General features: G+C 36.8%; 1 protein-coding gene and 1 non-coding gene across 3 annotated transcripts in view; both read right to left on the bottom strand.

The window, feature by feature from the left end:
• Positions 1–26392, bottom strand: part of TMTC2 (transmembrane O-mannosyltransferase targeting cadherins 2) — a 435623-nt gene that overhangs the window by 193339 nt on the left and 215892 nt on the right. For both annotated transcript variants that reach the window (XM_059402387.1, XM_059402386.1), the window contains one exon: positions 1623–1737. In XM_059402387.1, the coding sequence (XP_059258370.1) occupies positions 1623–1737 (115 nt within the window). The remainder of the gene's footprint in view (positions 1–1622; positions 1738–26392) is intronic.
• LOC132020934 (U12 minor spliceosomal RNA) lies at positions 5454–5603 on the bottom strand. Its single transcript, XR_009405152.1, has one exon. It is a non-coding gene; the product is annotated as a U12 minor spliceosomal RNA (small nuclear RNA).

A 26392-nucleotide genomic window follows, 5' to 3' on the forward strand; every position in this document is an offset into this window, starting at 1 on the left:
GGAGACTGAGATCCTGGGGTTACAAAGTCCAAAACAAGGTAAATATAGGAACAGGAAGTTAAAAGTGAGCTCATCCTATCTACCTTCCCTTAAAAATCTAGATTTTGTTTATTTTCATTCATCTTTTCATTTTTTTTTTTCTCTCTGTTCTTTTAGACTTAGCCTACAAAAGATTTAGATGCAACCAGAACATAAACACATATTAAAAATTAACTTGTGGGCACCTGGGTGGCTCAGTTAGTTAAGCAGCTGCAGCTGCCTTCAGCTCAGGTCATGATCCTGGAGTCCCAGGATCAAGTCCCACATCGGGCCCTCTGCTTATCAGGGAGCCGGCTTCTCCCTCTGCCCCTTGCCCCTTTCATGCTCTCTCTCTAACAAATAAAATCTTTAAAAAAAAAAATAAGTTTCAAACCAGTTTGATACTATCAATATAACACCATATTCATTAAGCGAAGTAGTAAACATATTATGCCTGATCCCTTCCTACAGAGACTTGATCCTTCTCTAAATGAGTCCAACACCGGAGTCCCTGGCAGAGGAAGTGTCTTACTGCTCTTGCCCGTCTCCCCCATGTTTCCCTCAAGAGAAGAGACATGACCCCAGAAGGGTCATCCAGAGACCCTTCCCAGGATTAACAGAGACACCAACGCAACTCCTTCTGAGTCTGAAAAGGGTCAGGATATTACAAAGGTGTATGATTTTTTCATCTTTCCAATTGATATAGACAGAGTCCTACAAAGAATGGAGTGAACCCAAAAGAAATCACAGACGCAAAATATAGAAAAATCTCTGAAACAAAAAACACTGCCTCTAATTATGCCTACATTTAGTCAACTCCAGGAATTTTCAGTTACAGGAGTTAATAAATTCTCTTTTGTGTTGAAGCAAAGTTAGAACAAGTTTCTATTACTTGCAAACAAAAAAATGTCATAAATATAAGAGACAAGAGATTCAGGTTTTGCCTGTTTCCATTAATATCTTGCTGAACCCCCCCACCCCCGGCTTTCCAGCCAAAGAACAGCAGATTATTCCCCTAGCAATTTTTCTAACCTGACATACATAAATACTCTAAATTATCCCATTATCCTAACTTAATTACCATTACCTTTGGAGGAGGGGAGAGGTGGGAGGTGAAGGTGGAACCACATCATCTATTGATAACTCCCCAGATTTAGGGCATGTTCTATATCTACTCTGACACAAACAGTTCTTTATTAGAGGATTACATCTATTCTTAATCATGAAAATACTAATTATATGAAGTATTATACACACCAACCTGTTTTTCTGATCCCAACTAAGTATTAATGGAACTTAACCGAACAAACAAAAAAATAAAAAACTACAAGCATTTAACCAATTGTTATATGACATAGTACATCAAAAAACAAAAACAAAAAAACCCTCAACCACACTATATCAATATGCACAGATATTGATGTAGAAGCCCCAAACAAAGAAATCATAAATACTATTCACCTACTACTCTCACGGGTATGATTAATGAAAAGACTATTTCAGAAAAACAGCCATCATCATTTCCATTTCCAGCAGTTAAATCAATAGTCTCTCGCCACAGGTTTCAAAGATGAACCAAACCAGAGAAAGTAATGCATACTCACAAATTATAAAGCATGTCAGCCATGTTGCTGCGGTAGTACAAAGCATTTCTATAGGCGCTTTCAGCTTCAGAAATTTTGCTCTGACTCTTCAGAACATTTCCAAGGTTACCCCATGCTGCCAAGAAGAGAGAAAGAAGTATTCAGGCTGAGCGTCAATCCAATTACACATGACATAATATCAGGCCATCAGGAAGTACCACAGGGAGAGAAAACCTTCATAAAACATTCTGAAGAGGGAAAATTTATTTCCTTTATGCTCCAACATTTCATCAAGCCAGGAGATTAAATACAATCAAAGTCTTAAAAAAATTAAAGTAATTATTATGTCTCAAAGCTGATATACATATGCAGTTCATCATAAGGCCAAGAACAATGTTATCTTAAGCTCACCTACAAAGACTTCAGGCTCTTTCAAATTTCGGTAGGGGTCTTCCTGGCCTGAAATTATTGTATACTTACTGAACGAGAAACTGTAAGATATCATCTTAAAGTAAGCAAAGATTTCATTCAAACATGATAAAATTGATAAATGACGTGGAAGAACAGGACAAAAAGCAAGATAACTAAGATCAAAGCAATAAAGAGGCTTAATAATTGTCAGAACATATTGGTAAAACACTGTATTCCTTAAAGTGGTTAAATACACATGATTTGTTCAGATATAATATTCTTTTATACCTTCTCTGCTAATAAATCTATTTGTAGGAAAACCACTGTCTCATTATTTTCATACATAATATTTATCTTTCTTAAAGATTTTATTTATTTATTTATTTATTTATTTGAGAGAGAGGTGAGGATATGTGAGCACAAGCAGGCAGGAGGAGCAGAGCTAGAGAAAGAATCAGACTCCCCGCTGAGCAGGGAGTATGACACAGAGCTCCATCCCAGGACCCTGAGATCATGACCTGAGTGGAAGTCAGACACCTAACCGACTGAGCCACCTAGGAAATGCCATACATAATGTTTAAATAAAATCTGTAATTTCTGTATGCTATTAATTTTTCACCCCAAGTAATGATGATTTGTCAACATTCAAAAGACCAAAGATACACTGTCAACCACTGTCTGTATAGAATGCCTCTCAAGCTGACCTGGACCTCCAACTTGGATACTTCTATTATCTTTCTTCCTTACCATAAGGACATGGGGTGTGGAGTCCTGAAACTGGAATCCTTCCCAGGTAGAAGACAAGGATGAGAAGAAGGCTTATGTGTATCAAGGTATATTAACTTGGGTAATTACTGACTATATCTGAGGAATGAAGGGGTTTGGGGGTACCCTCTTGCAAAGGCAAAGTCTCCGGTGTGCTGTGCTAATTTAACACTGTGCCTTAATTTACTCATCTGTAAAACAGGAAAAATAATTAGTATTTCATGGGTTTTGTGGTGAGGATTAAATGAGTTAATGTATGTAAGGTGTTAAGACAGTGCCTGTCATGTGGCGAACACTCAGCAAATATTTGCTATTATCACTAATATTATTGTGATTGATACTTTTTACAATTTATAATGTCAAGCTTTGCTTATAGAAATAATATCAAATATAATACACTTTATGGCCTTATATCATCTACAGAGAGTAATAATTTTCTATATTTGGAAAGTCATATACCTCCTTTTTCCTCTGATGGAAAACAGAAGGAAAGCACTGTTCGTACAATTATTCATCACCTATTAACATCACATACGACACCACACTCCTGAAATGGATCGTCTCGCTGAGCTCTGAACCCAGTCCTATACATAAATACACTGCCCGCTCTGTGAGTGAGGAAAACATCCTCAGAGACACTAAAGAACTTGCAAAGTTAATACAAAAGTATCAGAGCAGGAATTCCAATCCAAGTCTGGTGGCTTCCAAACTTTTTCCACCGTCCACCTAGCATTTTCAGACCACATTTCATCTTTCACCACAAACCAATATTCACACACTACAAATCAGACCTTGGCATTATAAATCCATGAAAAACTGAATCCATGAAGTGAAAGATGAAACTTATCTTTAAAATATGGTCAAATTAGCTTAAAATATTCTCAAATTCAAATACTACATTTAATAATAGGAAATACAAAATGGTAGGAAAAGCATAAAGTAAATTATAATTATCTTCAAATTTAATAAGGTTAATATCACATGTATTTTATATCTAGCCCTTCATCCTCTGCCACCAAAATTACAACATGAATGAAGTATGGCTCTGTGGAAACTTCTAACAGCCAGGCTGTTTTCAACACACTTCACCTCTCCCAAAGTTCTGCTCTGATTATGGCATTAGTAAATGAAATTCTATTTACACTGGAATTACTCCAGAGAAATGCCTCCAAATATTAATTGAAGCACCAGGAAAACACCATTATAGTACTATCTCATCTAGCCCAGAGTCTTAGAATACAGACACTGAAAAAAACATAGCAAAGAACTACTTTGAAAATTTTAAGGCATATTTCCAGAGAAACAGATTGACATTTTGCTCAGGTACTTATATATCAGTGAAATATTAAGCTAGTAAGTGCCTCTTTAATAGTCAAGAGACAGAGTTATGTTTAGAATATATGTTTACTGAGTTGGTTATTCATTTGTTCACTCATCTACATACACAATTCTTAAACCAGTATTTGCTAAGCACCTGTTTGGTGTGGAGAACCTGATAATGGACCAGGCACCTGGACCTGCACGTACATGCAAGATCTCACCCACACAGAGCTCATGTTGGAAGTGGGAAGTGGAGTGGGGAAGGAAGAACCAACCACACAACAGAGTAAATGAGTTAACTGAGATAATGGTAAGTGCTAATGATAACTGCTAACAAAATAGCCATGTAAGATGGAGGGGATGAGGTGAATTTATACAGAGATTATCTTAGAAAGGAGGAAATGGAGGTGATGTCTAAGGGCGGAAAGATAAGGGAGCCAGCCCTGCAAAGACTGGTGAATCCAGCTAAGGGGAAGAGTAAAAAGCAAAGGATTGAAGGTGGCCCCCACTGGGACAGGCAGCAGGGGAGATGATTACTTCAAAGTGAGAACACAACCCAGAATTTTAAAAAATCCCTGGCAAGGCTATCTGAGGCAAAGCCACAATGTGAAGCCAAGTTTCTTGTTTTTTGTGCGCCTAGAAGTCTCTCACATCCTTATGATTCAGTCATTGCCCTAGGTGCCTGGGAAATGAAAAAAGAAAATTCCCGAATTAAGTATATATGTTTAAAACAATTTTATCTACTTATGGATGAAAGAGGAAGGAAGAGAGAAAGCAGAAGAAGGGTAGACTTTGATGTCCTGAACTCAGACACTCACAATCAGGCTACTTTTTTTTTTTTTTTAATTGTCCCTACACATTCTTACAGAATACCAATTTGAGAAAAGATTATTTTGAATCCATTATAAGTGAGACAAAGCAAGATTACTTCATAATTTTACCAAACACAAAAAAGAAAAAGACCGCAGTAAACCCACAAAATACCAAACATCCCTCTCTCTTGCTAAATGAATGACTTCTTTATCCAGTCACAGAATTGCTCTAGCATCCAACCTAGAGAAGAGTCCTGCTCCTTTAGACCCTCTCCCAAATCACCCAACCTAAATTCAAATCTTATGATATAACCTCAGGATCCCCACAGTGTAATGTTCCCTCAATGAGAGTAGTAATTAAGCCAAATTCTTTACTATCAATATGTTCCTGAATGTCTTTGGCTGAAAGACATTGATGGAGGATTTCATCATACTCAAATATGAAACAATTCCTTTTCAATATCTTCCCTGCCTTGTTCTTTTTCCTCATGCTCTTTTATTACCATCCTACCAGTCTATTCTTTCAGTGTTTTGAAGGAGAACACAGGCAGATCATGACTCCCAGGCATCCAGCAAAGGAGGCAGGTCACCCTGAGGGCCACCTTCACCAGCTCAATAATACATCTCACATTGGCCGTGAACATTCTGGTATCACGCCCAATCATTGTTCTCCTTACTCATAAGTTTAAGGCATCAAAATCCCTTTTCTTTTATAATTCTTCACAAAATAGAATTTATTTACCAAAATAAATTTTGGGTTTTATTTTTTTATTTAAGGTAAGAGCTACCAAAATTTACACTAAAATTGTTGTACCCTTGTTTTGTTTTGTTTTGTTTTGTTTTTTGGTATGAAAACTGCTGTCACTATTCTAATTTAAATGTGATTGATTCTTGCATCAAGGCTACAAAAGCTCAATGTTAATATAACCATCACTTCTAAAAATATAAAACTGCCCTACAGAATTCTGACCTAAATTTTAAAATGCCACTAGCTGTCAAATAAATACTAATTCTTTTCATAGAAGCTATTCATTTAACATTTTTCAATGATAAAACAAAAGTGCAAAAAATCATTGAATTAAAAAACCACTGAAGATTTAGCTACCACAGATATGGTTGAGAGAAAAACACATTAATCGGAACTATAAAAAGTACATTTTAAAGGTTAATGTTATGATTTCACATCTATATAATTATCCTATAGAATTAATCAGTGCAGCGATAGTTTTTTTTTTCTATTACTTAAATTTGATCACTTCAAGTCAACTTTGTTATATCAGATCAATTTTTAAATCTAGTTAGTCTGACTATTTGGAAGTATCCAAGCCAAAAACTTGAAAAATACAGAGAAATTTCCCAAGCCTCATTGGTGGGACAATTTAACATTATAAAGATGTCAAATCTCCAAAATTAATCTATAAATTCTATATAATTTCAATCAATACTTTCACATTGTTTATTAATAAACTCAAATTTTTTCTAAGCATAATATAAGAGAAATAAAAAACGATTTTTATACCATAGTTACCCATATACAAAGGTAAGTTCCAGATAGTTTTAAAAGTTAAATGCGAAAAGATAAAGCTAACAAGAATATTTAGGAGAATTTCTCTGTGGAAGGAAAAGAGACTTCTTAAAAAGACATCTAAATATAACTCAAAAGGTTTTTAAAAATTATGAAGTTGATTATCTCAAAATTAAGGACTTCTAATTATTGAGGGATAATATGGACAAAGTTAAATATGCATTCATACACTAGGAGAAGATATTTCAAAAAATGTAAATAAGAAACTGTACTTTAAAGAAAAAACTAACAAAGCAACCAGAAAATGATAGAAATACAACAGAAAAAAAAAAGTGGGCAAAAGATTTGAACAAAAATGGAAACAAAACAAAAAATTTAAAGCATTTTAACTAGTATTCAAATTCTTCAATAACCCAGAGAAACACAAGTTATTACAATAAGATTTGAGATTGGAAATATTTAGAAAACTGGATAAAGCCAAGTTCTGCTGGGTTGTGGGGGAAGGCCCTGTATCCTGTTAGTGGCCATGTAAGACTGTGAGAGTAGTCCTGTAGGGCCATCTGACAGAACTCCATGCAATCAACAAGAATCACTAAGCCCAGGACAAGCCCTAACCAGCAATCCCACTCCCAGAGAACATGTAAGAGGGTGTTTAATGAGAGCCTCTTAGTATTGGCTGACACTGGGAACGAAATCAACATGTCATTGTCGTGGGAGTAGCACATGGGACATACACTTTAGAGATCAAAATGCAGAAATGAGGACCAGCAAATTCCCTGTAAACACTGTAACATGAAAGGACTTCAGAAAGCTGACAAAGAATCAAAACATCAGAGGCATTCTGTGTCACAGACCCAGAAATATATATTAAAAATTCATTCCCACCCAAAATATCACTACACAGTTTACAAAGATAGATTATAAATTGAAGGACGCAAATCAAGTACTTTAGAGCAGTTGTCCATGGTGCAAAGGAAAAAAGAAGTTAGGAATAGAGATAAAAGGGAATAATCACAGGAATAGAAGAGAGGAAAGCTGCAGGAATCATCCCAGCCATGCTCAAACTGGCCATGAACCTAGGAATATAATTAATCTAGCTCCCTGCAACTGGGTTTGGGGTGGTAGAGGGAACATAAGGGAAATGGAGGGGAGGGGAGGAAAGGAAAGAAGAGAGAAAAGAAAAGTTAAGGTCACATCCCACATTCTTTTAAAATAGAGATGGGGTTATCCTATATCCTACTCAAGGAATAAAGGGTTTAACAGTCACTAAACTTTTTCTTGTACTAAGACAATCAGAAACAGATGTCTGGGATTATCTTCAAATTTTCACTTGGTAATTACACTTTGGACCAACAGAACATAAAGATCTTACATTTTCATTAATATTTAATGTCACTTCCATTATTTTTTTACATGTTTAGGCCCATATACTTCAGTGATACATTCATTTCATAAATGTACCTTTTGTTGAAGTACAGTTTTACTAGAATAAAATCACTAAAATTCACCCAAGAAATTATGAAGCCTAAAAAAATACACAATGCTTTGAAAGTTTGTATTTTAATAGACAGTGTGTGCACATGAATCCAATTCACACTTTAAGCTCTGGAGATAATATAATATTTGAAGTTTAAGAAATGTAATTATTCTAAAATCTCAGTGTAGTTTTTAAAAGTTCTTTCCAATAGCATCTGAAAATATTCAGAGTACTCATTTTATACTTGTTTTACAAAATGAATATGATCAGAAGTTTCCCTCATTTGAGGCGACTGCTATCCCATCCCATGGACTTCTCTTCTAGCCCTATGAGACAAGGTAGATGAAAAAGTGGAGCAGAGGAGGCAGAGAAAGAATTTTAAAAATTCACTGTAATAATTAAAATAATAAAGAGTGCTTTCGCTTATTTAAAGCTTGCTATATGCTTGTCAGTGTCCAGAGCTTAACCTAATAAAAGAAACCTTTAAGATATATTATTATACCCTTCCACACATTGAGGTCCTTCATCCATTTTGAGTCTATTTTTGTGTGTGGTGTAAGGAAATGGTCCAATTTCATTTTTCTGCATGTGGCTGTCCAATTTTCCCAGCACCATTTATTGAAGAGGCTGTCTTTTTTCCATTGGACATTCTTTCCTGCTTTGTCGAAGATTAGTTGACTGTAGAGTTGAGGGTCTATTTCTGGGCTCTCTATTCTGTTCCATTGATCTATGTGTCTGTTTTTGTGCCAGTACCATGCTGTCTTGATGATGACAGCTTTGTAATGACTCTTAATCTCACAAAAACAACTGAGGGTTGCTGGGGGGAGGGGGTTTGGGAGAAGGGGGTGGGATTATGGACATTGGGGAGGGTATGTGCTTTGGTGAGTGCTGTGAAGTGTGTAAACCTGGTGATTCACAGACCTGTACCCCTGGGGATAAAAATATATGTTCATAAAAAATAAAAAATTAAAAAAAAAGAAAAGATATATTATTATACCCAATTCACTGACAAGAAAACTGTGCTTAACTCCCTAAGTAGCAAAAAGTTACTGACCAGGAAGAACGAAGATATGTTAGTTTCCAGGCATCAGAATCTATTTACATGTAATGCTATCTCATGCCTTCAATATTTAGTTTGAATATAAAGTAGAATAGCATAATACTCAGAATTTTTACATATTTAATTGAGGGCTAAAGAATAATATGAAAACAAATTATTCAAATGAATCATCCCCTCAGAACTGCTAGGGGCAAAACACAACAACAACAAAAAAGAACAACAACAACAAAAACACTCCAGAAACAACAACAAAACAGCTATCCCAGAGGTAACTGGTCAAGATGGTGGAGGAGAAGCAGACTGAGATGACATCAGGTGGCAGGAGTTCAACTAGACAATTATCAAACCATTCCGAACACCTACAAACCCAACAGGAGATGGAAGAGAAGAAAAGCAGCAATTCCAGAAAGAAGAAATTGACCACTTTCTGAAAGGTAGGAGGAGCAGAGAAGTGAATCCAGAGCAATAAGACAGATGCAGGGAGAGAGACCACCTCCAGCAAGCAGTGCAGCAACAGAGCACAAAATCTGAACATTCAGAAGTCTGTTCCACTGAGGGACGTTGCACCCGAGGCTAAGCAGGGATGGAGCCCTCACAGGGAAAGCATGGTTCCAGATCCCATGGGGTCACAGAAGGATCAGGGGTATCTAAGTGTAGCAGAGCTCACAGGTATCAGAGCGGGAAAGCCGACTACAGAGAAAGAGCGAGGAGGGGCTCTCACCTTGGCCTTACCAAACTGTGATCTGTGGCAAAGTCGGGCCACTGCTCCTTAAGCAGGGACCCCCACAAGTGGCAGATCTGGGGAGTCCAACCCTCATCTGCCAGAAGAGCAGCACGGCACGAATTTACTGAGTTTGGAGACCCCAAATGGGGCTGTATGCCAGAGACAGAAATGCTGGGTCACAGGCTGCGTGAGCTCACAGTGGGGCTGGAGACTAAGGAGACGGGAGTAATTGACTGCTTTACTCTGAAGGCACACTGAGGAATGGGACACTGAGGTCTTGGCTCCTCCAGCAGGAGATTGGGAGACCGCCATATTCATAGCAGACCTCCAGAGCTCTACGGAAAGCATTCAGGGAACAAAAGCTCCCAAGAGCAAACCCAAGCAGGTTACTTAGCCTGGATGAGGGCAAGGGCAGTGCGACTCTGCCTCAGGCAAACATTTGAGAATCACTACAACAGGCCCCTCCCCAGAATATCAGCAAAAATATCCAGCCAAGACCAAGTTTACTCATGGAGAAGAGCGTACTTCCAGAGGAGGGGAAAGCAAAGATGAAATTCATGGCTTTCTGCCCATGACTCCTTACTCTTGCAAAGTTAATTAAATTTATTTTATTTTATTTTGTTCTTATTCTAATTTTTTAAACTTTTCCTCTTTCCTCTTTTAATATTTTTTAACTAGTTTATCTTAACAATACCTTTCTTTAAAAAAATCTTTTTAAAACTTCATTATCACAGTCATATCTTAATCCCTCATTGTATCTAACTTTATTTTTTGTATACATATAGAGTTTTTCCACTAAAAAATTTTGGGATACAATTTCTTCTAATAGATCAAAATATACCCTAAATCTAGCACAGGGCTTTTTTCTAGTCTCCAGCCTGAGCAAATTCTCTCCATTTCCTTTTTTATCTTTTTTCCAAAGACCTTAGCAATACCTTTTTTAGAATTTTTTTTAATTTTCATCTTTATATTTATATTCTAACCCTTCATTATAATTACTCTTATTTTTTCTGTATATATAAGTTTTCTTTACTTAAAATTTTGGATTGCAGTTTCTTCTAACAGACCAAAATACACCCAAAATCAAGTGGGTGGATTTGTTCTATTCACAAGTCATATATATATATATATATATATATATATGATTTTTAAAATTTCTTTTTACCCCTTTCTTTTCCCCCCGATTTAGGGTCTCTTCTGATTTGGTTAGCATACATTTTGTCTGGGGTCTTTAATACCCTTTAAATATTTTATTCTCTCTTTCATATATTCTTATCGGGATAAAATGACAAGGCAGAAAACTGACCACACACACACACAGAAAAAAAAAAAAAAAAAAAAAAAAAGAAGGACAAGAGGCAGTACCGAAGGCTAGGGACCTAATCAATATGGACATTGGTAATATGTCAGATCTAGAGTTCAGAATGACAATTCTCAAGGTGGTGGACGGGCTCGAAAAAGGAATGGAAGACATTAGAGAAACGTTGTTGGAGAAATAAAAGCCCTTTCTGGAGAAATAAAAGACCTAAAATCTAACCAAGCTGAAATCACAAAAAAACTATTAACTAAGTGCAATAAAAAATGGAGGCTCTTACTGCTAGGATAAATGAGGCACAGAGAGAATTAGTGATATAGAAGAACAAATAAGACAGAGAATAAAAAAGCTGAGCAAAGGGAGACAAACAACTCCTGATCATGAGAGGAGAATTTGAGAGATAGGTGATACCATAAGATGAAACAATATAAGAATTTAGACTCCAGAAGAAGAAGAAAGAGAGAGGAGGGCAGAAGGTATATTGGAGCAAATTACAGTAGAGAATTTCCCTAATATGGCAAAGGGAGCAAGCAGCAAAAATAGGAGGCACAGAGAAACTCTTCAAAATCAATAAAATAGATCCCACCCCCATCATCTACTAGTAAAACTTACAAGATTTAGTGACAAAGAGAAATTCCTGAAAGCAGGTCAGGGCAAGAAGTCTGTAACATACAATGGTAAAAATATAAAATTGGTAGCATACATATCCAGAGAGACCTGGCAGGACAGAAAGAACTGGCATGATATATTCAGAGCACTAAATGAGGAAAACATGCAGCCAAGAATACTATATATTCAGCTAGGCTGTCAATGAAAATAGAGAGATAAAATGCTTCCAGGCCAAACAAAAACGAAAAGAATTTATAAACACCAAACCAGCCCTAGAGGAAATATTGAAAAGGGTCCTCTAAGCAAAGAGAGAGCCTAAAACTAGTAGACCAGAAAGGAACAGAGACAATATACAGTAACAGTCACCTTACACACAATACCATGGAACTAAATTCCTATCTTTGAAGAGTTACCCTGAATGTAAATGGGCTAAATGCCCCAGTCAAAAGATACAGGGCATCAGAATGAATTAAAAAGAAAAATCAACATGCTACTACAAGGAACTCATTTTAGACACAAAGACACCTCCAAATTTAAAGTGAGAGGGTGGAAAACAATTTATCATGCTAATGGAAATCAAAAGAAAGCTGGGTTGGCAACCCTTGTATCAAAACAATTAGATTTTAAGCCAAAGACTCTAATATGAGATGAGGAACCTCTATATCATCCTCAAAGGTTCTATAACATACTCAAAGGGTATGTACAACAAGAAGGTATAACAATTTTAAATATCTATGCCCCTAACATGGGAGCAGCCAACTATATAAACCAATTAATAACAAAATCAAAGAAACGCATAAACAATAATACAATAATAGTAGGAGACTTTAACACCCCTCTCACTGAAATGGACAGATCATCCAAGCAAAAGATGAACAAATAAATAAAGGCCTAAAATGACACACTGGACAGATATATTTAGAACATTCCATCCCAAAGCAACAGAATACACATTCTTCTCTAGTGCACATGGAACATTCTCCAGAACGGATCACATCCTGGTCATAAATCAGGTCTCAACCAGTACCAACAGACTGAGATCATTCCCTGCATATTGTCAGACCACAATGCTCTGAAGCTAGAACTCAATCAGAAGAGGAAGGTTGGAAAGAACTCAAATACATCGATGCTAAAGAGCATCTTACTGAGGAATGAATGTATCAGCCAGAAAATTAAGGAAGAACTTTTAAAAATCATGGAAACAAATGAAAATGAAAACACAACTGGTCAAAATCTTTGGAACACAAAAAAGGTGGTCCTGAGAGGAAAGTGTATAACAATATAATCCTTTCTCAAGAAAAAAGAAAGGTCTCAAGTACACAACCTAACCCTACACCTAAAGGAGCAGGAGAAAAAACAGCCAAGAAAGCCTAAACCCAGCAGGAGAAGAGAAATCATGAAGATCAGAACAGAAATCAAGAAGATAGAAACAAACAAACAAAAACACAATAGAACAAATCAATGAAACTAGGAGCTGGTTCTTTGAAAGAAATAATTAATAAGATTGATAAACCCCTAGCCAGACTTATCAAAAAGAAAAGAGAGAAGACCCAAATAAATGAAATCATGAATGAAAGAGGAGAGATCACAACAAACACCAAAGAAATACTAACAATTATAAGAACATATGATGAGCAACTATACACCAGTAAATTTGGCAATCTGGATGAAAGAGATGCATTCCTAGAGACATATAAACTACCACAACTGAACCCAGGAAGAAATAGAAAACCTGAACAAACCCATAACCAGTAAGGAGATTGAAGCAGTCATCAAAAATCTCCCAACAAACAAGAGCCCAGGGCCAGACGGCTTCCCAGGGGAATTCTACCAGACATTTAAAGAAGACTTAATACCTACTCTCCTCAAACTTATCCATAAAATAGAAATGGAAGGAAAAACTTCCAAACTCATTTTATGAGGCCAGCATTACCTTAATCCCCAAACCAGACAAAGACCCCATCAAAAAAGAGAATTACATGCCAATATCCTTGGTGAACACAGATGTAAAAACTCTCACCAAAATACTAGCCAATAGGATCCAACCGTACATTAAAAGGATTATTCACCAGGACCAAGTGGGATTTATTCCAGGGCTGCAAGGTTGGTTCAATATCCCAAATCAATCAATGTTATACAATACATTAATAGAAGAAACAACAAGAACCATATGATACTCTCAATAGATGCTGAAAAAGCATTTGCCAAAGTACAGCATCCTTTCTTGATCTAAACTCTTCAAAGTATAGGGGTAGAGGGTACATATCTCAATATCATCAAAGCCATCTATGAAAAATTCATAGCAAATATCATTCTCAATACAGAAAAACTGAGAACTTTTCCCCTAAGGTTAGGAACACGGCAGGGATGTCCATTATCACTACTGCTATTCAACATAGTACTAGAAATCCCAGCCTCAGCAATCAGACAACAAAAGTAAATAAAAGGCATCCGAATCAGCAAAAAGAAGTCAAACTCTCTCTTTGCAGATGATATGATACTTTATGTGGAAAACCCCAAAGACTCCACTCCAAAATTGCTAGGACTCATACAGGAATACAGCAAAGTGTCAGTATATAAAATCAACTCACAGAAATCAATTGCATTTCTATATACCAACAGCAAGACAAAAGAAAGAGAAATTAAGAAGTCAATCCCATTTACAATTGCACCCAAAATCATTAAGATTGCTAGGAATAAACCTAACCAAGGAGGCAAAGATTCTGTACTCAGAAAACTACAAAATACTCATGAAAGAAATTGAGGAAGACACAAAGATATGGAAAAACATTCCATACTCATGGATTGGAAGAACAAATATTGTGAAAATGTCCATGCTACCTAAAGCACTCAACACATTTAATGCAATCTCTATCAAAACACAATCCATTTCTTCAAGGAAATGGAGCAAATTATCCTAAAATTTATACAGAACCAGAAAAGACCTCGAATAGCCAGAGGAATGTTGAAAAAGAAAGCCAAAGTTGGTGGCATCACAATTCCAGACTTCAAACTCTATTACAAAGCTGTCATCATCAAGACATTATAGTACTGGCACAGAAACAGACACATAGATCAATGGAACAGAAGAGAGAGCACAGAAATAGACCCTCAACTCCATGATCAACTTATCTTTGACAAAGCAGGAAAGAATGTCCAATAGAAAAGTCTCTTCAACAAATGGTGGTGGGAAAACTGGACAGGCACATGCAGAAAAATGAAACTGGACCAGTTCCTTACACCACAAACAAAAATAGACTAAAAATGGATGAATGACCTCAATGTGAAAACAGGAATCCATAAAAATCCTTGTGGAGAACATAGGCAGCAACCTCTTCAACCTCAGTCGCAGCAATTTCTTCCTAGAAACATCGCCAAAGGCAAGGGAAACAAGAGCAAAAATGAACTATTGGGACTTCATCAAGTTCAAAAGCTTTTGCACAAGAAAGGAAACAGTCAACAAAACCAAAAGACAACTGAAAGAATGGAAGAAGATATTTGCAAATGACATATCAGATAAAGAGCTAGTATCTAAAATCTATAAAGAACTTATCAAACTCAACACCCAAAGAACAATGAATCTGATTAAAAATGGGCAGAAGACATGAACAGGCAGTTCTGCAAAGAAGACATCTAGATGACCAACAGACACATGAAAAAGTGCTTCACATCACTCCACATCACCACAATGAGGTACCACCTCATACCAGTCAGAATAGCTAAAATTAACAAATCAGGAAATGACAGGTGCTGGCAAGGATGTGGAGAAAGGGGAACTCTCCCACACTATTGGTGGGAATGCAAGTTGAAAACAGCATGTACGTTCCTCAGAAAGTTGAAAATAGAGCTACCCTATGACTCAGCAATCACACTACTGGGTATTTACCCTAAAGATACAAATGTAGTGATACATAGGGCCATGTGTACCTGAATGTTTACAGCAACAATGTCCACAATAGCCAAACTACAGAAAGAACCTAGATGTCCATCAACAAGATGAATGGATAAAGAAGATGTGGTCTATATATTCAATGGAATACTATGTAGCCAACAAAAGAAATGAAATCTTGCCATTTGCAACGACATGGATAAAACTAAAGAGTATTATGCTGAGCTAAATAAGTCAATCAGAGAAAGACAATTATCATATGATCTCCCTGATATGAGGAATTTGAGAGGTAAAGTGCGGGGATTGGGGGTAGAGAAGGAAAAAATTCAACAAGATGGCATTAGAAGGGAGACAAACCATAAGAAACTCTTAATCTCACAAAACAAACTGAGGGTTGAGAGGGGGAGGTGAGTATGGAGAGGGTGGTTGGGTTATGGACATTGGGAAGGGTATGTGCTATGGTGAGTACTGTGAAGTGTGTAAGCCTGACAATTCACAGACCTGTACCCTGGGGCAAATAATACATTATATGTTAATTTAAAAAAAACTATCCTGTACCCATATTTCATAATGTATTTTCCATACCACAGAAAAATTAATGCCAATTTATTGTTTTATATTTATTTGCATATGTAATTTTAAATGTCCCATTTTCCAGTTAACTTACTGGAAATAGAACATAGTCTGTGTAATCAAAGGGTTGTTCCTCAGGGATGCTGGGGACTTCCATACATTAATCAAGATCTTGTAAGTGGCCTGTAGATGCCTTGCACGGAAGAGAGATTTTACAAAGCATTGTTTAACAAGTATATGATTAATTCCTAAGACCAAGCATAGATGATGATTATATGAAGGGAAAGCAAACAGCTGCTTCTAGGTATCACTAAGTTTTAGAAAATCTAACCTCTGAAGTTATTTTATTTTCAAAAAGAAATCAAATTTTTTTCTGCTAAAATATCAGGAAGTGAGGCAGTAGGAATAACTCTTCTATCTCAAGGGCCCTTCACACTGATATTCAACTGCATCTACAAGGTATCCACTTACGAAGAAACTTGACCTTAATTCACAATGAAAGCTCCTCTTGTACTTAGCCCACAATCTGCCACAGTTTATTTTATTTTCCTTGAAAGGCAGAAGAACAATTAAGTATTCCCATCTTGCTAAAGTTGTTCTAAAGGGAAAATCAAATGTGAGCTCCCTCCAGAAATGCTAAGTGATCTACAGCAACAAATATCTCCAATTTTTTTTTTTAAAACCCTCATTCAAATACATAGTATTTCTAAATTCACAGACTAACTTTAAACTTACTCTACTGCAATTTCCTATCTCTTCATATATTTCACAAAATCAATGCATGGAGGAGATTAGAGCAATTTTTTCAAGGATATTTTTACTTCATACCAGAAGTCTGAAGACATGTATGTTTGCCTATTATAAAAGCTAAAATAATTTTCTTATGATTTGGGCATATAATACTTCAAAAATTAGCTAAGATGAATGACTTCCAATATTACTATTTAAATGAAGCTACTTACCATTCAGGTCTAGATCAACCATCACACCTGAGGGTTATCTTATCCGCATGTTCATCTCATTGGTGCACTGAACACAACCACCAAAACCAGTCAGGACTCTCACTTTTGATTTCTGCCCTAAGTTAGCATTTATTTTTACCATAGAACTTTCCCATAGATCTTTAGGTCCTATATCAAAGTCATGAGTTCTATGTAAGGATATGGCAAAACTGAAACATTTAACCACATAAAATAAGGTGATAAACCCCAAGTTTTGTTTCCTTCAAATAGGAGTGACTTGTTGGAAACCAGAATGCTACCACCTAAAAGGGTTAAATATGAAATCTCACCAGATATCAAAGCCAGACTAGGTGTGAAAGAAAATAAATACAGGAGTGCCTCATGCATCAGATAAGAATTCTGCCAACTTAGGCTCTAGGCCTATTTCTAGGCTAATCTTTATATATATATACTCCTTTAATTCACATAACACAGGAGATTACCACCAAGCTGATACTAGTTGAGGAAACCGAGCCTGGGATTATTCAAGCCAGACTTGGAAGTTAACACTACAGGCCCTTGCTTATAATCACAGTGGGATACCGGGACTTTCCGTGTGTTCCCCAAAATGGTATAACCAAAGATATAATTTAAGTATCATTTTAAATTATAAAGGTTAATTATGTTAAACTCTCTCATTTTAACAGAGACAGAAAAAAGCAAAAAGCAGAAGGAAACAAACAAACAAACAAAAATAGCCACTAAGTGCATGGAACTTAAGATAAATGTGAATATGTGTTTTGTTTTGTTTTTTTAACTACACTCCTTTCATTAGTGAAGATTGTAAGGGGGTCAACATTTGTAGCCTGGGCTCTTTACTCATTATTTGATAGTCAAATTACATGACTCCAGGGAGACAAAAGCCCTTATAAACCTGTAAGAATTTATTTTTCCTAAAGTAACTAAGCCTTGGATTATTATTAAAAAGAATATATTATTAAGTGGGTAAAAGAAAAGAAACTATCTAGTTAAAAGGTTAACTAGACATAAGCGGACATAATATAAAGATTATGATTCATAGGACACCAGAATGCATATATATTTATATGTAATTATAATTAGAGCAATTTAATAATATGCAATTACTTCTCTTGGTTCTTCATCTTTGGTTACTGGAGACCTAGAACTAAATTTATTCTTATTAAGGAAATTATTGAAAATGGCAAGGTAACATTTAGTATTCCAATAATCTGTTCATGCTGTCTTGAAAACACTGTAACTCACTATAATATCTAACTCAATTCAGTCCAGGCTTTTTGTTTTAATACATTTAAGTTGTTCCTTAGCATTTTAGCATCTATAATCCCTACCATAGTCCCGATTTTGCAATGAGCAGTGCCCACATCCATAGTCTAGTGTCTGCTGCCAATACCATTCCTGATCTGTGCTGCTGGGTCTCCTTTGAACCTGCCTTCATTAACTTCTCATCTGTGGTTGGAATTTTTCCCATTTTTGTTTTGTTTTGTCCACCATTAAAACAAAACAAAACAAAAATCTGCTCTACATCCTTTTCTTTCTTTCTTTCTTTCTTTCTTTCTTTCTTTTTTAAAGATTTTATTTATTTATTTGACAGAGATCACAAGTAGGCAGAGAAGAAGGCAGAGAGATGGGGGGAAGCAGGCTCCCCGCTGAGCAGAGAGTCTGATGCAGGGCAGGACCCTGAGATCATGACCTGAGCCAAAGGGAAAGGCTTTAAACCACTGAGCCATCCAGGCGCCCCTAAATCCTTTCTAACCACAATGCAAAATTTCAGATTAACTAACCCACAGTACTGTGTAAAATGACAGTAAATACAACCGCATTTACAAGTGTAAGGACTGGAAAGGGGAAACAGTTTGGAAGCACCTGAGCCTTCCCTGAGCTTCTCAGATCTTACAAATAGACCCTTTTCATGCTGCTAAAAGTAGGCAGTAAAACACTCAGTGAATATATAATCAGCATGCCACAGAGAGTCACCCTATTTACAAACATACCAATTCAGAGGGGGCTTTTTACAGTTTCCTCACTATCTGACTGATCTCTCCTGAAGTCAGACTGAGTCCATGAAGTTGTTCAATGGGCACCTTTAGACGGATAATAAATTCTAAAAAGTGGTTGAGGTGCTTACGACTTTTCGTCAGAAATTGATATGTCCAAAAGAATCCCTTGTTTCTGTCATGACTGGTACTATCTGAGTCTGGCTCAGCTCTGAAGATGAAAAACACGCTTAGAGAGGACAAGAGTTTTTATACAACTTATCAGGAGTTGTAAACTCCAGTGTGGAAAAAGTGAATTCTTTTATTAGGTTTTTTTTTTAATTAATTATTTATTTATTTATTGATAAACATGTATTTTTATCCCCAGGGGTACAGGTCTGTGAATCTCCAGGTTCACACACTTCACAGCACTCACCAAAGCACATACCCTCCCCAATGTCCATAACCCCACCCCCCCTTCTCCCAACCCCCCTCCCCCCAGCAACCCTCAGTTTGTTTTGTAAGATTAAGAGTCATTTATGGTTTGTCTCTTAATCCCCTTCTTTTCTCCTATAATCCAATCTCATCATCTACTTTATCTCACAGTGAATCCTATCACCATTAGGAAAGAGCCTGCCCTCAAATGGCCCCAGGTCAGTTTCCAAGGATGTGTCATTGAAAGCAATTTTATTATTATTATTTTTTTAAATAAGTAGACATGAGGCGCCTGGATGACTCAGTTGGTTAAGTGGCTGCCTTCAACTCAGGACATGATCCCAGGGTTCTGGGATCGAGCCCCACATCAGGCTCCCTGCCCAGCAGACAGCCTGCTTTTCCCTCTTCCTCTGCCTGCCATTCTGCCTACGTGCACTCTCTCTCTACCTCTCTGTCAAATAAATAAACAAAATCTAAAAAAATAAAAATAAAAATAAATAAGTAGACGCCGCACCAAGCCTGGAACCCAATATGAAGCCCAAGTGCTCGCTTCGGCAGCACATATACCAATATGAAGCCCAACACAGGGTTTGAACTCACAACCCTGAGATCAAAACCTGACCTAAGATCAAGAGTCAGATGCTGAACCAACTGAGCCACCCAGGCACCCCCACTAAAAAGAATTTTGATGTGGAAGTGTAAGACAATATTTCCCAAACCTAAGCTTTAGTCCTGGTCCTGTTAACAATGAGATTCCAATACACAGAAGTAAATTACCTGACTCTTTTATTTATCAGCAACAGTAAAAGCGGTAATTTAGTAAACAAGAAATGTGTGCCAGTACTGGTAGGTATGCTACACATACTCTGGGCCACACAGCAGAACCATCTGATCAATATACACATCAGCAACTTCAGCAACTTGAGAGCTCTGAGGGCTTGTGACAACACTAAAATAAGGATAATGAAAACAGCTGTTAATGGTTTGGGTTAAGATCAATGCCCACGCCTACCTCTTACTGCAAAGTCTGCACTCTTCACTATGCTGTTTCTCCTTAAGCGTTCTGCCTCTCTTAATTTCTCATCTGTGAAACAGGTGGAACAATGCTTGCCCAAGTTAAACTCTAGCATGACTGAGACAATTAAATGAAATAATAGGTATATATCCTGGAAAGTACATTATTATGGATAAGGAATGATATTTCATTATCATCCATTAGAAAAAATGACCAATTAGATAATCACTGTTATATTACATCTTCCTGTACTCAGTACCTCTGGGAATGCCACTGAGAATTTATTTCATTGCCAAGTAAATCCAGACTAACAAAAGCAAAACTCAAAGCAGAATTAAACACTCCTGAAGCTAGTTTTAAGGTAAGAAAAATAATGAAAATCCTAAAGTTCATATTTAATTTTATAAAAAAGAGATCTGCTTCTAAAATAAAAATAAAGTACATCTCAAATACAATATATTGTGACACTATTTTACACCTTACATTAACCTCTATACATTAATTTTTGATAGTAATTTTTATCAACTCAGCAGCTAAAGCTGAATATGGCAAAAGCAAAGTTAATACTAGACAAAGAGGGAATTTAAAAAGAAATAATAAGTAAAAATATAAATTTTAAGAATAAAGTATGTGAGTGAAAAATATTTATGCATGCTAATGAGAGAAAAGAACAATTATCTATTGAATAACTATATGAAATTTCCAAAAATAAATACCAATTATCTTTTATAATGCACAAATCTTGGGCAACTATCATTTGAAATTATTTTCTTCTGTACTTACAGCTGACTATTAACAACTAGAAAAAGAGGGAGGTTAATTGCCTCTGCTTTTTTGATGTTACAGGTCACCAGATAAGAGTTCTTGAGAAAGGCTATGCAGAAAATACTTGAGGCATTTTTACATCACATGAAAAAGTTATTGAAACAAAGAACGCTGTTTCTCATTTAACAGAATTAAATATACAATTCAGAAAGTCTGACCTCTAAACAGTGAAAGGAAGCTACTACCCAGATGGGTAAAATAAACAGGAAGAATCAGAAGGGTCAATGCACTAAAATGACCTTATCATATCAATCAAGCAGTGTAAGAGAAGGGCTGGCTTATTCTCCTGGGGCTCTAATCTTAACTAGATTGGGCCACGGCAGGGAATTCTCAGAGGCCATTACAGGATCTTTTGCAACAAACACATCCCCTGGACACTTATTAATCATTAATGAATATTACCATCTAGAAGTTATGATTAGATTATGTGGTTGTTTTTAAGATTTTTATTTATTTATTTGACAAAGAGTAAGAGAGATCACAAGTAGGCAGAGAGGCAGGCAGATGGGGGGCAGGGAAACAGACATCCTGCTGAGCAAAAAGCCCAATGTGGGGCTCGATCCCAGGACCCCGAGATCATGACCTGAGCTGAAGGCAGAAGCTTAACCCACTGAGACACCCAGGCACCCCAGATTATATGGTTTTAGAGACATAAATCTGTATATCTCATCTGTGAGTCCTAAATAATATTGACCTTCAGACTAGTTTCATGTCAGGTTTTTCAAAACTCACAGAGAACTTGTATTTTTCCTACCAAATCAGGATTGAGGTTAGGATACACTTCTTTAAGTGTACCAACCTTTTAACTTAAAACCTCAAAAGTAAATATCTACTCTAGTTTCAACTTGGGAATGAGAACCAGTAGCCACAACCAAAGCATGGTAGGCCTCTGAGCAAAGTACCACATAACCTCTTGCTTCTAGACTCACACCAGAGAGCAACGAGGCACGGCCAAGATGGACTGTAGTGCTTGTATCACCTGTCCTCAAAAAGTGTCTCAAAATGATTGTCCCAATGTGTAACAGCAAAAGAGATATCAGTGCTCCCAAATAATAGAAATCCCGTATCAGTGCTCCCAAATAATAGAAATCAAGGGCCAAAGTAGTCTTAAATATATCATTGTGACTAAAGATAAGAAAAAATGCAGGATATAAAGATTTGTGCAAAATCATTAATTAGTATCCTCACAGAAACTCATTTATTTGAAATTATTCTTAACACTCCCACAAATATGGATGATACTCTTCAATCTTAACCACTAAGGGTGAACATGACTCGAAGCTATCCTTAGAAAATACTCAGGTTGGGGCGCCTGGGTGGCTCAGTGGGTTAAAGCCTCTGCCTTCGGCTCAGGTCATGGTGCCAGGGTCCTGGGATGGAGCCCCACATCGGACTCTGCTCAGCAGGGAGCCTGCTTCCTCCTCTCTCTCTCTGCCTGGCTCTCTGCCTACTTGTGATCTCTATCTGTCAAATAAATAAACTCTTAAAAAAAAAAGAAAAAAGAAAATACTCAGGTTATTCAAAATTGGACTTAAGTAGAAAAATGAGGTAACATATACCAGTTTTCCAAACCACCAAAGCTTATTTGTAAAACCGTAAAACTCAGACTAAGCCAAGTGATAAAGTAAAAACAGATAATATATCAAAATATCAGAGACCTTCTGCTCTTTGCTAGTATTCTTGTGATAAATAACTTGAGAAATTTACTCCCTTTCCTCAAGAGAAGAGAAGAAAAAAAAAATCATTTATCACGTCTTTATTACAGAAACTCCCAGTTGTAATATGCAAAGCCCCAAACATTGTAAAACTGTGAGTTTCCTCTACCATCCAGGAGAACTGCCCTCACAGAAAACAGTACCCTGACACCTCCGTAACCTGTTTATGTCAAAATCTGACTCTCAGCTCTTATACTGAGTATCTCATACAGTTCCTCCTTTCTAAATCTTAAAATCTCTAGAAAAATTTCCTAATTAAAGTGTGTCTACACTCCTTCCAAAAAAGATATTAATGTTGATATTTTAATAGACTATCCCATGGTGTTTTACATAAAAGAATTGAATTAAGCTGTTTAAGATGACTGAATGAATGTTCAGAGTGACAGCTAGTATTATTATTGGGAATTAGAATCCTAAATCCAAGACTCAATAAAGTCTTTAATATACCTCTGCCCTGCAGAAGGTTTTTTTTTTTTTAAATCTCTCTCTACTATTTAATCAAATCGGATTATGGTTTCTTACTTGGAAAACAATATTATCATTTTTTAAATCAAAACTTTTAATACATTTTATCCTTATTTAATTTTTAGTAAGTGCATAATATTCACATTCCTGCTAGATCCCCCTGGCTGGTAGTATACATATTTTTAAATTACAGACAAATTGAATACTAATATGCAAAGCTAAAAAGATGAGATTTCTAATTTAATGCTCACACTTTGTTTTAACCATCTTCCCATTCAAGTATATAAACAGTCTTCTACAGCCAACCCATTTTCAAAAATTATTATACGACTTGGGACATCTCAGATTTCTCTATAATCCCTTGAGACTAAACTGAAATTTTCTTTTAAATCCATGAACACCAGTAATAGCTGTACAGGTGTATACACAGTAAGAGTAAAATTAAAAAAAAACATGTTTTGTTTATCTTCTTGAAAATCTGCTCTATCTATGACATTATCTGTAACTTCATATTATAAGCGGGAAACATATGTATTTTTACCCTTCTGGGTTTTATATGGGTCAAATACCTATAATTTCATTTTGTGTAAGATAGTGCTATAATATACTCTTTAGCTTACATTAGCAGCTTGGTTCTCTTTTCGTAAAAGAGAATTTAAAATTTCAAAAATATTAGCTATGCATTAAATAACTCTATTCTCAAAAACAGCTTCTAATATACTTAACCATCTCTTTTTTTAAAACTTTTCATTCATTCATTTGAGAGAAAGAGAGTAAGCGAGAGCAAAAGCAGGAGGGAGGGTCAGATGGAAAGGGAGAAGCAGAGTCCCCTCTGAGCAGGGAGCCTGATGTGTGACTCGATTTGAGGTACCCGGAATCATGACCTGAGTCAAAGGAAGACCCTGAACCAACTGAGCCACCTGAGTGCCCCAGCTATTTCTTAATAGATGCCGTATTTTAAGAGATTTCTAAGCCTTCCATTTCTGGTACTATAATGGAGTGTCATAGCCAGACCTCCCCTCCAAGTACAGAACACACAAAAGTTCTGAATCAAAAAATAAAAGCATTCATTAATGGAATGTATTAGTTGGTAGAAAAGTAAGGGGGAATCCCTGAATCTAGAAATGGTTTGAAACCAGGACTCCAGAAGGGTAAACAAGCTATTACGATGTCATTCAGTCTGCATATGGGACACTATTATGAATGAGGCCTTGGGCTTTAATCAACTTTAAGTGGGAGTTTGGATTACAGAAACTGCAGAAACCCAAGCCCCCTGAAAGGGAAGAGCCTGAAAAGATAAACAAGAAGCAATCAAACAAACAAACAAACCCCCTCTCCCAAACAATTCAGAGAAGAAGGTAGATATATTGTCTGCTAAAACTACCTGAACAAAACAGAAAAAAGAATTAAAAATCCCCTGTGATTTCCTATACATAAGTACACCTTCACAAAGTTTGCGGCAAACCTACATCTGTTGCTCAAAGTGTCTCAAATATGTTTTAAAGTACAGTTGAAACAGAGATTCCAAAAGAGATACTGTGAGAACATTATGTACAACTTGGTGCAAATAAATTTTGAAACTGGCTAAATTGAACACAATCCAGGGAAAAAATTTTACTGAAATTGATCCAAAAATAAATCTCAATGTTTCCAAAATCATGAAAGAAACTAAATCAACAGAAAAATATTAAGACCACGAAGGGGTCGAGATGGCAGAAAAGTAGCAGGCTGAGACTACTTCAGCTAGCAGGAGATCAGCTAGATAGCTTATCTAAAGTTGCAAACACCTACAAATCCATCGGCAGATCGAAGAGAAGAAGAACAGCAATTCTAGAAACAGAAAATCAACCACTTTCTGAAAGGTAGGACTGGCGGAGAAGTGAATCCAAAGCGACGGAAGATAGACCCCGGGGGGAGTGGCCAGCTCCCGGCAAGCGGCGGAGCAATGGAGCACAAAATCAGGACTTTTAAAAGTCTGTTCCACTGAGGGACATCCCACCAGAGGCTAAACCGGGGTGAAGCCTACGCGGGGTGAACGTGGCTTCAGGTCCCGCAGGGTCACAGAAGGATCAGGAGTGTCTGAGTGCTGCAGAGCTCACAGGTATTAGAACGGGGAAGCCAGCTACAGAGACAGAGCCGACAGTGAGCTCACAGGTAGGGGGTACCCTGAACTGGTCACAGGCTCGGTGAGCTCGGGGCGTGGCCGGAGGCCAAGGACACGGGATTTACTGGGCGCTGTTCTCTGAGGGGGCACTGAGTGGGGCCCCGGGCTCTCGGCTCTACCAGGCCAGAGACCAGGAGGCCGCCATTTGTATTCCCATCATCTGGAACTCTACGAAAAGTGCTCAGGGAACAAAAGCTCCAGAAAGCAAACCTGAGCGGATTACTCAGCCTGGCCCCTGGTAAGGGCAGTACAATTCCACCTGGGGCAAAGACACTTGAGAATCACTACAACAGGCCCCTCCCCAAGAATATCAACAAAAAATCAGGCCAAGACCAAGTTCACCTACCAAGGAGTGCAGTTTCAATACCAAGGAGAGCAGCAGAATTCCAGAGGAGGAGAAAGCAAAGCATGGAACTCATGGCTTTTTCCCTATGATTCTTTAGTCTAGCAGTTAATTTAATTTTTTTTTCTTCTTTTTCATTTTTTTCTCTTCTTCTGCTAAAATTTTTTTAACTTTTACCCTTTTCTTTTTTAACGTTTTTTAACAATTTTATCTTATATATATATTTTTTTTCTTTTTTATACTTTTCTTTATTGGTTTTCTTTTTTTAATTCTTTTCTTTCTTTCCTTCTTTTTTTTTTTTTTTTTTTCTTTCTTTCTGAACCTCTTTTTATCCTCTTTCTACTGTCTCACGATTTGGGATCTCTTCTGATTTGGTTAAAGCATATTATCCTG

Source organism: Mustela nigripes, chromosome 6 (genome assembly GCF_022355385.1).
Source record: "Mustela nigripes isolate SB6536 chromosome 6, MUSNIG.SB6536, whole genome shotgun sequence".
In the NCBI taxonomy this organism is placed as follows: domain Eukaryota; kingdom Metazoa; phylum Chordata; class Mammalia; order Carnivora; family Mustelidae; genus Mustela; species Mustela nigripes.